Raw genomic sequence first — 17,524 nt, 5'->3', positions numbered from 1 at the left:
AACCCTTAACCACAATTATGAGAGCTTCCTTGGACTCAGGGGAGGTCCCACAGACTGGAGATGTGCAAATGTGACCCCAATTCACAAAGGAGGATCAAAGGCTGACACACGTAATTATAGCCCTGTGAGTTTAACTTCTGTTCCAGGAAAATTAATGGAGGCACTAGTTAAAGAAGCACTGCAGGATCATTTAGACAAGACTTCAGTTATAGCTCGGACACAGCATGGTTTTGTTAAGGGGAAGTCTTGCCTGACCAATTTGATTGGATACTATGATGCAGTCACAAAGGAACTGGATGCAGGGAATAACTTTGATATTATATACTTGGATCTTAGAAAGGCTTTTGATACTGTTGCACATGGAAGACTGCTGCACAAATTGGAGCAGTGTGACATTGGAGGCAAATTGCTGCTTGTGTGGATAAAGGGGTGGCTGAGGGGGAGAAGACAGAGAGTGGTAATCAATGGACACTGCTCGTCGTGGACTAATGTTATTAGTGGAGTCCCTCAGGGCTCAGTGTTGGGTCCATGATTGTTTTCTGTATTCATAAATGATATTGATGATGGTATATCAAGCTTAATGTCGAAGTTTGCAGATGATACAAAGGTAGGCAGGGTTGTCAAGGACACTACTGACACTATGCTGCTGCAACAGGATCTGGAAAGGTTGAGCAGATGGGCTGAGAGGTGGCAAATGAAGTTTAACATTGACAAATGTAAAGTACTACACATGGGAAACAGCAACCCCAGAGCAACGTATTAACTCTGTTGTACTACACTGACAGTGGTAGAGAATGAAAGGGACCTGGGGGTGGTTGTGCAGGCAGATATGAAGTTCTCTGAGCAGTGCAGACGGGCTGCAAGAGTAGCTCATGGTGTATTGTCAATGATATATAGGAATTTTTCTAGCAGGGATAAGGAGGTGATTATTCCCTTGTATAAGGCAATGGTCAGGCCACACCTTGAGTACTGTATACAGGTCTGGAGGCCTCATTTCAAGAAGGATGTAGAGCTGCTGGAACGAGTATACAGAGAAGGGCAACAAGATTAGTGAATGGATCAAAGGGGTGCTCTTACGAAGAAAGGCTTAAGTTTTGCAAATTACAGTGTCCGGAGACTAGGCACCAGCGAGGTGATCTGATAGAGGTGTATAAAGCCTTGAATGGTTTGAGCATGCTCAATGCTGATGGGATTCTTCCTCTCGCTCAGAATAATCACCTGAGAGGGCATAAATTCAAATTGAGGAAAGACAGATGTCAGATAGACGTGCGAAAATTTGCCTTTAGCCAGCAGGTGGTTGGTTGGTGGAACAGACTTCCATCCCTTGTCGTGGAAGTTGATAGCCTAAATAAGTTTAAGGCTCAGCTGGACAGGTATTTTGAACGAACAGAGGGGTGAAGTGGAAGTGGTTTTTTTTTGGCTGATGCTGCATAAGCTTGCTTTCTTGCATCAAATGCCTCTACTAATGCTAAAGGGGTCAGCAGGTCCATGGTGGGTACCGGAGGGCTTGAAGTCCTACTCCTAATAATACTAAATTAAGAGAGATTAGCTAGAGGAGAATAAGGAATTAAGAGAGTTTGCTAAAGCTGTAAGAAATATGACATTGCATACAGTGATGTTAAAGATACAGCTGAATGTCATATTGCAGATCAAGAATTATTAAATGATTTAGATGCTATATAAAATCCAACTTTTGAAGACTGTGTATGTAGATGGATGATTAAGCTTATAATTAAAGCTAAAAAAATATTCGGATTAGGAATTGATAAAATTTCTTCTGTAATAAATACAATGAATATTTACTGTTTAAAGTGTAAAGCTAAAACAAAAATAAAGACTGGAAGAAATATAAAAAAGTATTTGTCGTGTATGTGGAGTGAAGAAAAGTGTTTTTTTAAAATAGCTTAAAGAATCTGTATTATAATCCCTTAACATGTTATTCAAGTATTTTAGAATTACAAAGAAAAACAAATTTACTTTTAAAAGAAATAAAAGAATTTTTACATCAGCAAGATGAATATACAAAACATAAACTTGTGAAAAGTTTATGTTTAAGAGGAGGGTGTATGTTACTTACATAGATGATCAGTTTCGAACAGACTTTGTTGATATGCAGGAATACAAATCATTTAACAATAACACTAATTGCATATTAACAATCATAGAGGTATTTTCTAAGTATGCATGGGCTATACCTATTAAGAATAAAGCAGGTGATGAGACATCAAAAGCTTTTCAGATTGTATTTGCAGAACGAATTCCTGAAAAAATACAGACTGATAGAAGTACTGAATTTATAAATAAACAAACTTGCGCAACAGCTTTCTAAAAAATATAACGTTCACTGGTTTACTACTGAGAATATAGAAACAAAAGCTCAAACAGTAGAATGATTTAATATAACTCTGAAAACAAAAATGTCGAAATACTTTACAGCTAATAGTACTAGGAAGTGGATAGATGTATTAGACAAAAATTTTAAATTATAATAATTCTTATTATAGATCTATTAAAATGAAACCTAGAGAAGGAAGTAAAGCTGAAAAAGTAAAAAAAACAGTCTATAATAATTTTTACAAAAAGGAATTATCAGATTCTAAATCAAAGTTTCATATCGATAAGGTTAGAATCAGTAAATACAAAAGCGTGTTGATAAAGGGTTATTTACCTAACTTTACTAAGAAAGTATTTATTATTTCTGAAAGTTTCAGAAATAAGGCCTATTATATATAAGATAAGTGACTTAAATAATGAAGAAATACAAAGTTCATTTTATGAACAAGAGTTAGTAAGATATAATAAACAAGATGATGTTTATCAAATAGAAAAAATATTAAGAAAAAAAAAAAAGGAAATAAATATCTTGTTAAATGGAAAAGGCTATCCAGATTTGTTTGATTCATGGATAAATAAAGAAGATATAATTTTGAATTGAATAATACCCCTATGCATTCATGCATAGGGGTATTATGCATGAATTTTATTATTAAATGCATTATTATTATTATGCATCATTTATTATTAAATGCAACTAAGATATATCTCATCATCAAAAGGACTTAAGCTTTTTTGTTTACTTCTACTGAAAAAACTTGCTTCTTATCAGATTCATAGTTTTCAGTTGTTCTTTTTCCTCAAATAAACACTCTTTCTAGTCATCAAATGTTATTCTTTTTTAATTACAGATATTTTAATTTCATTTGATTTCTTTTCCACTTTCTCTTCAATTTTATATGCATACATTTTTGATCTTAAACCAATGAATTCATAATTTTTACATAGTATTTGTCCTTCATTTTTCCAATTATTTTCTTATTTAACTTAAGTATGTTATATTTATTATTTTCTAGATAATCTGATATGTCAAAGTAGTGTATAATTTCTTTCACATCTTAATAAAAGTTGTCAAATGATGACTTTTGTATACAGATACTATCTGTATACACAAGTCATACATATATACAATAACAGCTTAGATATATCTAAAATACACATTCCAATGTAAATAAGTTTATCTAAAGTTACTAATGTTTTTTTTTTTTCATATGAACTGTACATAATTTTTCGTCAAATATATCTCATTTCCTAAAATTATGTTTACATATTAATTTTTCAACTTTATTTCTGTCACAACATAATCTAACATCAACTTGTTTTCTTATATTTTCCATAATCTTGCCATGAACAGAATTACACATTAACTTGTAGAAATCTTTCTCAAATGCATTGTTAGCTTTAGTTCTTTTATTTGTATTAAAATCTGTGTGACTTTAACCAGATAGATTGCTTGAATTCTGATACTCTTATGTATTTTTGTTAGTTTTAGCCCTAATTCTAAATACTTTTTCAAGTTTCTATAATGTAATGCCTATTTTACTTTATTATATAATGTAGTCATTAATTTTGAATAATTTTTATTTATACTTATGTGTTCAGGAACTAAAGGTAAACCATTATGTAAATTAGTAATTCTTTAGGATATTGCACATTTACCTTTAATCTTCACTCATCATCCATCCATATAAGTTATTTGCATCTAAGTACATTAAGAACATTGATAATTTGCTTTTATTGAAATCTTTTAGATATTTATTACTTTCTTTTGCATATCTAGTACAACATTGATTAATTCCACTTCTAATACCTTTTCAATCATTAAGTACATATCAATATCAGTTAGTAACTGTAATTCATATTTGTCATTTTTAACACTGCATATCCAGGATAAACTAGGAACTGTATAATACCAAGCAGGATCTAATTTATAGGCATCTAAACAAACGGCGCCTCCGTAGCCAGGTGGGAAGGAGCAGCAGTGCGTAGCACACGCTTCTTGATTAGACCGGGGTTCGAGCCCGTCACCACCAAATACGGAGGATGCGGAAAGGTGAAGGAATGACCACCGCATTTCCCAGAGCAATATGGCCTTAGTTGCTAATGCTCCTAAATAACAAACAGCGTCTAAACAAACATCTCTAAAATTTTGAAATATATCAGCTAATAACAATGCTGTTTTTAAATACAAATCAGAATATTCACCCATGTTTTTATGTTAACTTCTTTCCAAACTTTTTTTGCACAAATGTAATCCTCTTCAGATATATCACTTTTGTTTAATATGCTATAAAATTTTCTTTTTCAGGTAATTTAGTTTCTTCACATTTTTCTAATGAGGTCATATAATCACAGTGCATACACCTTTTCTTATCACTAAATCTAGCTTATCTTCTGAAAGGTATTTCTTTGTTTTTGAACAATCTTTTTTATGATTACTAGCAAGCTTATCTGTACTAATGTTTTAATATCATTGCTCAGAATTTTCTTCATCTACAAAATACTCATCATCTTCAAGTTTAATTTCCTTATCAAAACTGATTTTATCTCCATTTTTTGCAATAACTTTAATATTATCACTATTAAATCCTACTTCCTTAATAAATAAGTGTGAACCATAACCACTTAAATTATGCTTAATTACTGGAATAAAATCTGGATTTTTAAACATAAAATTACAACTATGAGCTGCACCTCTAAATTTTCTGGTTAAATGATCAATGATCTCTAACTTTCTGTAATAACATTCTTTGTTTTTAAATTCACTTGGAATTTCACATCCATAAATATGACATATTGTTGCATTATCATAGTTCAATCGTTCTTCATCTAAAAGGGTTACATATCTTCTTTTATACTGTAGATTCTAAATATTGTTTTTGCATCTTCAACCAACCATAGTATAAATACTTTTGATGCATCTACACCTGTATATAATATAGGTTCTTTATATTAATATTTGTTATCAGTAACATCAGTAACATTTTTATCAGTAACAGATTTAACATCATATGGCATAAGCAACAGATACCCAAAGATTGGGAAACAGGAATAGTAATCAATTTACACAAAAAAGGCTCCAGAAATAATCCTAACAACTACAGAGGGATAACACTGCTGTCAACTGCTGCAAAGCTATACTCTAATATACTAAAGAATAAACTTAATAAATACAGTGAACAATTCTTAGAAGAAGAACAATGTGGGTTCAGAAAAGGGAGAATTCAATCTACTAACATTTCTGCTCTTTATTGATTATGAAAAAGCATATGACAATTTAACCGGGAAAAACTTTGGCAGATTCTACGTGAAGAAAATATCCCAACCCAACTCTGGAAAGCGATCCAAAGCCTATATAAAAACTCAAGTCTGTATAAAATATTCTAATGGCCAACTATCAGACCCAATTAACACCAATAAAGGAGTGAAACAAGGATGTGGACTATCACCAAATTTATTTAATATCTACATCAATAAAATTCTTAAAGAATGGAAAAAAACAATTAACAATGGTATACAGTTGAACAACAGGAATAAAATCCAAACTATATTATATGCTGATTATCAAGTTATAATTGCAAAATCCGAAGATGAACTACAGATAGCAGCAAATGAACTTAATAAAACAGGTAAAAAGTACGAGATGAAAATCTCCACCTCAAAAACAAAATCAGTGGGATTATGTGGAAAAAACATACAAAGAGTCAAAATTGTTATTGATGATAAAATAATAGAACAAATATCTGACTTCACCTATTTGGGAAATTTAATATCAAATGAAGGGAAAGACATCCACACTAAACTACAGAAATATAATAAAATGAATGGAATGATTAAACGCCACTTCGGGAAAACAAATGACAACTGAAACAAAAATATGGGTGAGATGTGTTAAATTCACTTTCATTTTTTTTCTTGCAGAATTTTATTTCCATTTATAAAAAGACAATTTTTTCAAATAATTTTTCAATTATTTGAAAAAAATTGTCTTATTATAAATGGAACTAATAAAATTCCATCTAATCTTAATGTAGGTTATCCAATTAAAAAATTTGAAATAATAAAAACAGAAAAAGGAGATCAAGTAATTGTTCACATAAATGAATATAAAGTATTTTTATCAGCAAGATTCAACAATGAAATAACACATAAAAATATTGAAGATTTTAACAATAAAATAAAAAATGAAACTAATTTATAAAGGTATGGAAAAAGTGGGAAAAAATAAAGCTTGTATAAATGAAGCAGAAAATATGAAAAGGAAATAAATTTATTAAAAAGGGAGACTTTTTAGTCATTTTTTGCTTAAATCTACATTATTTTCTTAAAAATTGTAAATAATTATAATTTTTCGATTTTTGTAGTTTATTTTAGGAAAATTAATGATTTTAAGGATGTTTTTAAAGCATTTGTTTTTTGTGTTTGTAAAAGAGGAAAATGTCCTATAATCCCCATTTTCTATACTACTTCTGACATTTCCAAAATGTCAGAGTGTGCATAATTAAAACAAGTCCCCCATAGTGCATATTTATCAGTTTGTTTCTTTTTGTATCTATATCCATAAAAGAAATGATTTCAATACATTTTTAAATTTATGTTGGTATTTTTGTTTTTTTTATTTGATTATTATGAAATATAGCATGAGTTCTAAATAGATAACCCTTATAATGGTATCAAAATGGCAGTAAAATATAAAAATACTTATAGCAGTGTTCTCTCTCTCTCACTCAAAAACACCCTGTAAATTTTGATGATTGAACTATAAGCAACTGAGTTCCATACAGATTCACCTATAATTCAAAATATAAGTATCCCAGTGAGGATGCACCTGGAAGATGTATCACCCTCCCCAAAAAGTATTGTAATTTTGGTTGGATCAGGCTGTAAATTAATGACTTCTAAACATTCAATATTCCATACGTGTTATTCAATTTAAAAATGGTGCTTATATTGAATGGTGGGTAAAAATTAAAATACCTCCATCAGGATGCTCAAGTATCTTGCTGACACAAGCAATGAAAATTTTATATCTGTGGAAAGTAAGCTAAAACAACCTGTCAATTTTTAACTTTTTCTTGACAAAATGCCTAACTGTTAGATAGAGTTAATGCCAAAAAAGCATTAAATGTATAAAGACACATTTAGGAAAGAAAAGAAAGGGGGGGGGATGAGGGAATAATGTTTAGTGATTAGGAGTTAATGGGCAGATGGGAAGTTGGTAAATGAGGGGTTGGGGGGATATGCTCACCTCACACAATACCAATGATTCAAAAATAGGGTATATATGAGTGCCACTGACCCTATTAATTAACTGCTCTTCTCTGCACCCATCCAAGAGATCCATATCGTACCTAAAATGAGGCCTCCAGACCTCTATTCAGTATACTCCAGACATGGTCTGACCACTGCCTTATAAAAATGGATATTTATAAGGCAGTGGTCAGCACTCCTTATCCCCTCCTGGAAAAATTCCTGCATATCATTGAATAAACTTCACAAGTTATCCTAGCAGTGCATCTGCATTGCCCTGAGAACTTCATATCTGACTATACGATTATCTCCAGATCTCTTTCATACTCCACTTCCCTGAGTACCACACAGTAGGTATGTTATTCTGGGATTGCTACTATCCATAAGCAATACCTTGCATTTTTCAATGTTAAAATTCAATTGCTACTTCTCAGCCCATTTATCTAATTTTTACAGATCCTGTTGCAGTAGCATACCTTGACAGATTACTGCCATTAACCATCTTGCTTACCCTGCCAAAATTCTGGGATTGCTGCTACCCATATGCATTACCTTGCATTTTTCAATGTTAAAATTTCAAATACCACTTCTCAGTCCATCTGCGTAATTTTTCTAGCTCCTCTTGCAGCAGCAGTAGCATACCAAATTACTGTCATTTGGTACACTGCCAACCTTCCTATTATCAGCAAACTAAGACATTAAGATTGATATGCCTTCACCAGTATTGTTAATATATATAAAAAAAAAAAAAAAAACAACTACACTGGGCCTAGCACTGAACCCTGGCAAAATTAATAACTAATAATCTTTGTCCAGGAAGAGCAGTGCCCACTCATAACAACACTATCTTCTCCCACTCAATCATCCCTTTATCCAAGGCAGTAGCATTCCCTTAAAGACACATTGCTTCAATTTGTACAGCAGTCTTTTATGTACAACATTGTCAAAAGATTTTCTGAAATCTGAGCATATGATATAAAAATCATTTTTTGCATCCGGTTCTTTTGTTACTGTATCATAATTATTTTATTATTATTATTAGCCATATGGTGTAAGGAAGCCTGAAGCTTATGCTGCACCAGCCAAAAACAAATTCCTGAGTTACCCTGAGAGAGAGAGAGAGAGAGAGGGTCAGAAGCAGAAAGGAACACCAAGAAAGAGAAGAATGATGGTATCCAGCTGAGGACGCTGGGTGTGCCAAGCCCATACTCACCAGATGTGAGCCCCCCCCCCACCGGTAATATCCAACCAGTGACTCTATAATTTTCCCTGGAACAGAAGTCAAGCTAATAGGTCAATAATTACTCAACTCACTCATTACTGTTTGCATGTTATGCCAACTGAAAAACCTGGAATAGTTCATAAGGAGAATCCCTATCTCATCTGCCTGAGATCAGCTAAATACAGCCTCAACTGAAGAGAGCTTCAAAAATTCCTCCAGTCATATATATGGGTATCTATCTGGACCTCTCCAAATGAGTGACAAGTGATGAAACTACTATACTGTCATGTAGGGCATAATAATAAATCCAATGATAATCCAATAAAATCCAGGTTGTACAAAAACAATAATATATCTGTAATAGTGAGGCAGACAAATAGTACATTGAGAAAGGCAAAAAAAAAAATTAACTCATGGTCCATAGAACTGAACAATCTTTGTAATTTAGTAATATGCAAGCAGTTTCATGAAAAATCACGCAGTGACAATAAGAAATAGAAACACAGTATGGTCTAAACAGGAAAATTGCCTCTGCTCATGTTTTGTCACATTGTTAAAATTGAACCGTATGTCATTTATCATTTAGCTTTATTTTGATCATACATACCTGATTTGGTCTGGACTGTTCACCCTATGGAATATGCAGTATATCTGTATCCATTGGACTTATTATTCACAACTTAGTTTTGGAAATGATATGGGATGTCCAGAAATGAAATACAGTAGAGCGTCAGTTATCCGGAATAATTAATGTCAGACCTCTTCCGGATAGCAAAATTTTCTAGATAATTGAACAAAGGTAAAATTAAATAAATTCTGTTGTAATGTATTAAGGTAAAAGAAAGAGACTTTAAATAGCATGAAAAAATGAATTTTTTATTTAATAATAAAAAATAATAATAATAACTTATACATAAAAATTCGCACATTTACATATGTACAAATTTTGTATGTATATTTCAGATAGGTATTTTATTGCAAATTTTATGTGGAAAAAATTTTTAAGTAATTTTTTTAAATAATCTTCGATCGTTTTTTGTTTCATTTGCTGTGACCTTTTTTTTTGCTGCGAAATCTCTCAAGTTCCTTAATAATATCAATTTGATTATATCAAATTCTTCCTGGTTTTCTGCCCATTTCAGTGCTGTTTCTTTTCATTGACATTTTACCTAAAAAACAGAGAATAATAATAAATCATACAGTTTTGGGCCGATATTATTCTTACCGATATTATAATATGAAATGAAGAGAACAAAATATGTAATGGAAAATTGGGTTCACTGAAGTGAATGACTAAACCTATCACTCATGGTTTCCGAGAAAACCCATCAGTGCTAATCTAAAAAAAAAAAAAAAAAAATAAGAAATACTCTTGTAGCATAATAAACATTTGTCTCAAATACTACCATTAATAAAAAAAATAAATAAAAAGAAAAATCAGACTTTCAAATTATTCTGGATAACTGACGTTCCGGATAACTGACATTCTAAACTGACAAAAGTGTATTCTAAACCATAGCACATTTAATGAAACCATCAAAGATTGTTTTCATTTTGTGTTTTAAATTTTATGTACTGCTATCATCATTCCTACCAAAAATAATTTAATACACTTAATTTCTACATATCTTCTGCATTTTTAGACTAGTGATGTAATCTAGTGTATTTACTAGTGTAAAATATAGAGGACAAAGACCAGATAATAACATATTAATACTTTTATCCTAAATTAATACTTGTACAATTAAGATTACAATATTCTATGCTTATAAACATAATAAATTGCTCATAATTTTTTATAGTACTAGAGTTCTATGGTGACAGTTTTAAATACTGTTTCTGTATATTAACGATAAACAGTGGAACATATATTTCATCTCTACAACTTCAAGATAAGAGCTTAAAGAAAACAAATTTTTGTTATCAGAATAGCAGGCACTAATTATGTTTCTAAATTAGAATTATTGTTAAGTTTTTTTTCTTTCTTCATCTTCTTCTTCTTCCTCCGATGGCCTCATATATTCATTTTGCTCCACAGAATAGGGACTATTTTGAAAGAGTACAGCTCTATTTTGTCTTTCTCCTTTTTTTACCCAGTGTCCATAAACTCTGAATGCACATCCATCAATAATCTACAGAAAAGAGGTAGCATCAGCTTAGTAAGTATATCTAAGCCATTTTTAAGCATCAAGATGAACATAATTCAGATCATATTAGGAATCAAAATTAAAAATTTTATGAAACAAAATGCTTGTTAATAAAATGCCCTATTTTTAATAACCAAATATATACATGATGTTTTTAACTTGTGTGACAAACTAGAACAATATTTCACCTGGTTCATCCTGTATCAACCATGTTTAAGTAATTTTGACTGGCTGCAGTGAAATCACAATTTCACTGCATGAAGAAAAGTTAAAGTATGAGGTATCTTGATCTAAATCACATTGTGTAGCTGTATGTATGTGTACACACATGTTTATGCATGAGTGTGAGTACATTTATGCATCAACCCATCAGAGATTTATATTTGTTAACAAGGTTCAATAAATATGCTTGGAAGATTCAATGTGTGGCTGAGTGTCAAGTTTGTTGGAGAGGTTCTCTTTTTCATTCAGAGAGCTAAGAAAATTATTATTATTATTATTATTACTAGTCATATAGTGCAAGGAAGCCTGAGGCTTATGCTGCACCAGCTAAAATAAATTTCCGAGTACCCTGAGAGAGAGAGAGAGAGAGAGAGAGAGAGAGAGAGAAGGGAATCACCAAGAAAGAGAAGAATGATGATATCCAGCTCAGGACCCTGTGTATGCCAAGTCCATATGCACCAGATGTGAGACCCTGGGGATAATGATTGTTGTTTGCTAAGTTTAAATGGTTCTGCACAGATTCTCAACCTTTGAGAAATTAAACATTACTCTGACTACATAAATTGTAATTTTCAAAAAGCTAAGTGTTTAACTCCAGTATAATGGATGAAAAGCTGTATACAGGGATAAATTTTATTAAATGGTAACATGATACTACATTTTCTATTGAGAAATTTTAATGCAAATTTTGACAATTATATTTAAAATAAATGAATTTTAATATAATAATAAATGCAAGAAATGTTGTCTTACAGTCTCAGGGAAGAACTGATACCTAAAGGGAACAATCCTTCTCTACGACTGTAAGACAGAACAAGAAATAGACTTGGGCATACGCTCATTTCAGAGATTATATCATTATCTAGTTTCTGATATAATTTTTAATTGAATAACAATACTTGGCAAATCAGTTCTTCATAAAAAAAATTCAGGGACACTCTTGTGACCACTTTCAGAGCTCCCTGACTGCTCATCAGACAATAGCAGGCCTTAATTTTGCACTGAATGGTGAACAATATATTGAATCTAAATGAACAGTCAAGTGGCACAAGAAAGAAAAAATTCCAATTGCAAACATAACAAAAGTGACAATATTAAATTTCCAGGGATTTAATATTGAAGTAATTTCTGTTACATTTGTTAATGGAAGTTTCTCTTCCACACATGGCCTAGCTGCTCATTTAGATTCAATATATTGGTCATCATTTACCACAAGGTTGATAATGGTGGTCGTTGTTATTTGGTTTTTAGGAGCATTAGCAACTAAGGCCATAATGCTCCGGGGATATGCGGTGGTCATTCCCTGACCTTTCTGCATCCTCTGTATTTGGTGGTCACGGGCCCGAACCCCGGTCTAATCAAGAAGCGTGTGCTACGCACTGCCGCTCCTGCCTATGGAGGCACCTTGATAATGGTGGCCACCTATTGTCTGATGAAAGCCCAGAGAGTTCTGAAATCAGTCACAGTAGCATCATTGAATTTTTTATGAATAAATGATTCACCTTTCATATGTAAGAGTAATATAATGTTTAAATGGCATGTAGCATAGAGGCTATCTTGATCAAATTACTTTAAATGAGAGAAATTCACATGTGCAGGAATTAGAATCTACATATTACTAACAGTCTAACAAAATTTCACAGATTTTCTCTCTGCTTCTTCAGTGAGTGCAAAATTAAAAATAAGTAGTTTACCTATTAAATTTGTTTATTTAAATTATTAATTTTTGGTTTTCAATTACCTTAATTTTACTTTATCTAATATAATCTAATCCAAACAAGGTGGTAACCAAATTATTATTAATAATAATAATAATGCATGATGGCAGAGCGGTAATGACACTAACTACCAGCCTGATGGACATGGGTTTGAGTCCTGCCTTGGTGGAAGCGAACACAGATCCATCATGCTGGTATAATAATAGTAATAAATTAGAATAATAATAATAACTAAAATAAATAAACATCGCAAAAGTTGCTCCAGTGGACCTACCTTCCCCAAGGTCAGAGTGGTGGCTAAGGCAGATGGTGTACCATCTTGTGTCACTCCCAAGAACTAACACTACCACTGTATGTAAGACAAAGCTAAACAAGTCCACCTCCATAGATGGATGATATTGCAGAGAAATAATAATCATACTGCATTGAGTGTGGCGCAGGATAAAGTCACTCGCGTTCAGGCCTTAGGCAGAGGGGTCGGTTTTAAAAGTTGAGACAGTCTCTCGAGAAAGATAGTGCCGCTGTCCCCCATATGGCTACCACAAGAGAAGGGCATGACCATCCAGCCCCACAAACTGGAAGTGCTTCCTGCGCTAGTGACCACCCAGGAAGGAAGAAAACGCCAACACATCAAGTGGAGCATCAACAAAATGAATGCATATATCATGCAAGCATACTACGAAATAACCAAGACAGAGACCATTATAACAATGTACAGGTCGAGACTACATACAAAGTGGTTGGAACGATTCCCAGATATTCAGGTCACTAAACAGTGAATATGCAGACCAGAGAAGGACCATTGTCACAAAGAATCTGATAGCTCCTGCAACCTTGGAAAAAAACAAGCAGGATGTGAGCAATCATCTATAAAGAACAAAGAATAGGCCAATATGGAGGAAGAGTATACTACTATGGAACCTGTGGAGGAAGAGCAGGAAGAAATACAACACAACCCAGAGAGCTGAAGTGGAAAGAGACAATGTCATGATACCAGAATAGAAGACGAATGGAAGAAGGAATGGACCCCACAAAGATCTACATGATACCGAAACAGACGCCCAAAAGAAACTTGTGGAGAGTCACAGTCAATTAGCAAATAATACCACGTTACTTCGACAACAATGGTGCAACGCTGGAGGCCATCCATACAGCTATATACTGTGCTGCCATAGCAGCCACTAGAATTAATGGAAGAGAAATGAGAGACCAGCAGCAGAAGAAACCAAAAACAGAAGGAACGCCTAGCTTGGGAAAGAAAACTTCAGTAGAAAAAAATTAGTCAAGATATGCCAACTGACATAGTACAAACAGGGTAATAGGAGTAAGAAATTGATTGGAAAAGTGAAGAGCATCCTCAAGATAGACAGCATCCACGAGACCAAAAATCAGAGGAGAATACGTAGACACACAGAAGCAGAACCTCCTCGCACTTAGCAAAAGACTACACTGATAAAAAGATATCTCCAAGAGTAAAATAAATAACTGACTCTTCGATGAGGACCAAAGAGCCTTCTACAGGAGTCTCAGAGAAGAAGGGAATGGACCATGCAAGCAGAAGATGATCGAGGATTTCTGGGTCAACATATGGAGCAGGGAAGTAAGACATAACAGCCAAGTCCCCTGGATAGAACTAGAATGGAAGAAAATCAAGGATGCGCAAGAGATGAGAGTAGGAGATTCGAGAGGAAGAAGAAAAAGAGTCGATCAGGAACTCCCACAACTGGCAAACTCCAGGAATAGATAACCTCCACAACTACTGGTACAAGCAGCTCACCTGCACGCACACAAACACGTAGAAGAGCAATTCATCCAAATAATAAGGCACCCAGGGACAGTCCCAAAGTTTCTCACTCAAAGAATCACATATCTGAGAAGCCTAAAGACAAAAGTACAAGAAACCTTGCAAAATATAGTCCAATCACCTGCCTCCCAACAATATACAAGATCCTGACTAGCTGCATAACCAAGAAGACATCAGACCACTTGGAGAGCCAGATCATAATGGCCGAAGCAGAAAGGATGCAAGCAGATGAGCAAAGGATGTAAGGAGCAATTAACCATAGATGCCACAGTTATACAGCAAGCTTACAAGAAGTGTCGCAACCTGTACATGGACTACATTGATTATGCAAGGCCTTCGACTCCGTGTCTCATAGCTGGCTAATAGAGATGCTGAAGATCAACAAAGTCAATCTGATAGTGAAAAACCTTCCAGGAGTACCAATGGCAAAATGGAGTAGCATTAGCATTAGTAGAGGCATATGATGCAAGAAAGCAAGCTTATTCAGCATCAGCCAAAAAAAAAAAAAAAACCCTCTCCCATTTCACCCCTCCGTTCGTTCGAAATACCTGTCCAGTTGAGCTTTAAATTTGTTTAGGCTATCAACTTCAACAACAAGTGATGGAAGTCGGTTCCACCAACCAACCACCCGCTGGCCAAAGGCAAATTTCCGCACATCTATCCGACATCCGTCCTTCCTCAATTTGAATTTATGCCCTCTGAGGTGATTATTCTGAGAAAGATGAAGAATCCCATTGGCATTGAGCATGCTCAAACCATTCAAAGCTTTATACACCTCTATCAGATCACCTCGCCGGTGCCTAGTCTCCAGACTCTGTAATTTGCAAAACTTAAGCCTTTCTTCGTAAGAGCAACCCTTTGTTCCATTTACTAATCTTGTTGCCCTTCTCTGTACCCGTTCCAGCAGCTCTACATCCTTCTTGAAATGAGGCCTCCAGACCTGTATACAGTACTCAAGATGTGGCCTAACCATTGCCTTATACAAGGGAATAATCACCTCCTTATCCCTGCTAGAAAAATTCCTGTATATCATTGACAAGACACCATGAGCTACTCTTGCAGCTCGTCTGCACTGCTCAGAGAACTTCATATCTGCCTGCACAATTACCCCCAGGTCCTTTTCATTCTCCACCACTGTCAGTGTAGTACCGCAGAGTTGATACATTGCTCTGGGGTTACTGTTACCCATATGTAGTACTTTACATTTGTCAATGTTAAACTTCATTTGCCACCTCTCAGCCCATCTGTTCAACCTTTCCAGATCCTGTTGCAGCAGCATAGCGTCAGTAGTGTCCTTAACGACCCTGCCAACCTTTGTATCATCTGCAAACTTAGACATTAAACTTGATATCCCATCATCAATATCATTCATAAACACCGAAAACAACAATGGACCCAACACTGAACCTTGAGGAACTCCACTAATAACATTAGTCCACGTTGAGCAGTGTCCATTGATTACCACTCTCTGTCTTCTGCCACTCAACCATCCCCTTATCCATAGCAGCAATTTGCCTCCAATGCCACACTGCTCCAATTTGTGCAGCAGTCTTCCATGTGCAACAGTATCAAAAGCCTTTCTAAGATCCAAATATATAATATCAAAGTTATTCCCTGCATCCAGTTCTTTTGTGACTACATCATAGTATCCAATCAAATTGGTCAGGCAAGACCTGCCCTTAACAAAACCATGCTGCGTCTAAGCTATAACTGAATTCTTGTCTAGATGATCCTGCAGTGCTTCTTTAACCAGTGCCTCCATTAATTTACCTGGAACAGAAGTTAAACTAACAGGTCTATAATTACTTGTGTCAGCCTTTGATCCTCCTTTGTGAATTGGGGTTACATTTGCACATCTCCAATCTATGGGTACCTCCCCTGAGTCCAAAGAAGCTCTCATAATTATGGCTAGGGGTTTGCATACTTCCTTTGCTGCCTCCTTTAATATAACTGGATAGATCCCATCCACCCCAGGTGCCTTTTTTATGTTTATCCTCAACAATCTCTCCTCCACTTTCCTCTCAGTTATTACAAAATCATCCAGCTCACTGCCAATGTTTACTTTACCTACATCATTCTCCTTCCTGAATAACTTCTCATGCGTGAATGTAGATGCAAAATACTCGTTTAGATTGTTAGCCACCTGAGCAGGATCCTCAACTGTTGAACCAATCTGATTCATCCCTTTCCTTCTCGAGTTCAAGTATGTAAAGAACTCCTTTCTGTTTTTCTTTGCATCCTTTGCCAAGGATTTTTCGTAGTCTGCCTTTGCCTGCCTAATCTCCTTTGTGACTTGGTTACAGACCAACTTATATCTATCATAGGCTTCCATGTCACCCATTAATTTGTATGTATCCCATGCATTTTTCTTCTCTGCCACATGTCTCATTAGTCCATCTGACAACCATTTAGGCCTAAACCTTGAACAATATTTCTTAGTTGGTATGTAAAGCCTGGTAGCCATCAAGATTAGTTCCTTGAATGCTTTCCATTTTGAGTTTGCTGTTGGTAACATCATCAGTTGGTCCCACTGTATAGAATTTAAATACTGTCTCAGACCATCATAGTCGCCTTTACGAAAACAAAAACCCTTCCCTTTACTTCTGATGGTAGTTACCTCCTTGAGTAAATCCCACTTCAACACACTGTGATCACTGCCACCTAGTGGTTCATTTATCTGTAGGTTCTTAATGCATGAAGAATCACTACTGATAATCAGATCAAGAGTATTGCTTCCTCTTGTTGCCTCACGAACATGCTGATGTAGAAAACAATCATCCAATAAATCCACAAAAGCCTTGCTAGTGTGCGAGTGACCAACCCACAA

The 17,524-nt window shown here is 34.5% G+C and overlaps 1 protein-coding gene across 1 annotated transcript in view; it reads right to left on the bottom strand.

The window, feature by feature from the left end:
- Positions 1-10,773: 10,773 nt before the first annotated feature.
- The window catches only part of LOC150085942 (phosphorylase b kinase gamma catalytic chain, skeletal muscle/heart isoform-like), a 301,197-nt gene continuing 294,446 nt past the window's right edge, over positions 10,774-17,524 (bottom strand). The window contains exon 14 of the mRNA XM_090374747.1: positions 10,774-10,938. Within this exon, the coding sequence (XP_090230873.1) occupies positions 10,774-10,938 (165 nt within the window). The remainder of the gene's footprint in view (positions 10,939-17,524) is intronic.

The sequence above is a fragment of the Mastigoproctus giganteus genome, chromosome 5 (assembly GCF_048544385.1).
Source record: "Mastigoproctus giganteus isolate SK-2022 chromosome 5, ASM4854438v1, whole genome shotgun sequence".
NCBI lineage: Eukaryota > Metazoa > Arthropoda > Arachnida > Uropygi > Thelyphonidae > Mastigoproctus > Mastigoproctus giganteus.
The sequence above is the reverse complement of the archived record's forward strand: the minus strand, read 5'-3'. Positions and strand labels throughout refer to the sequence as shown.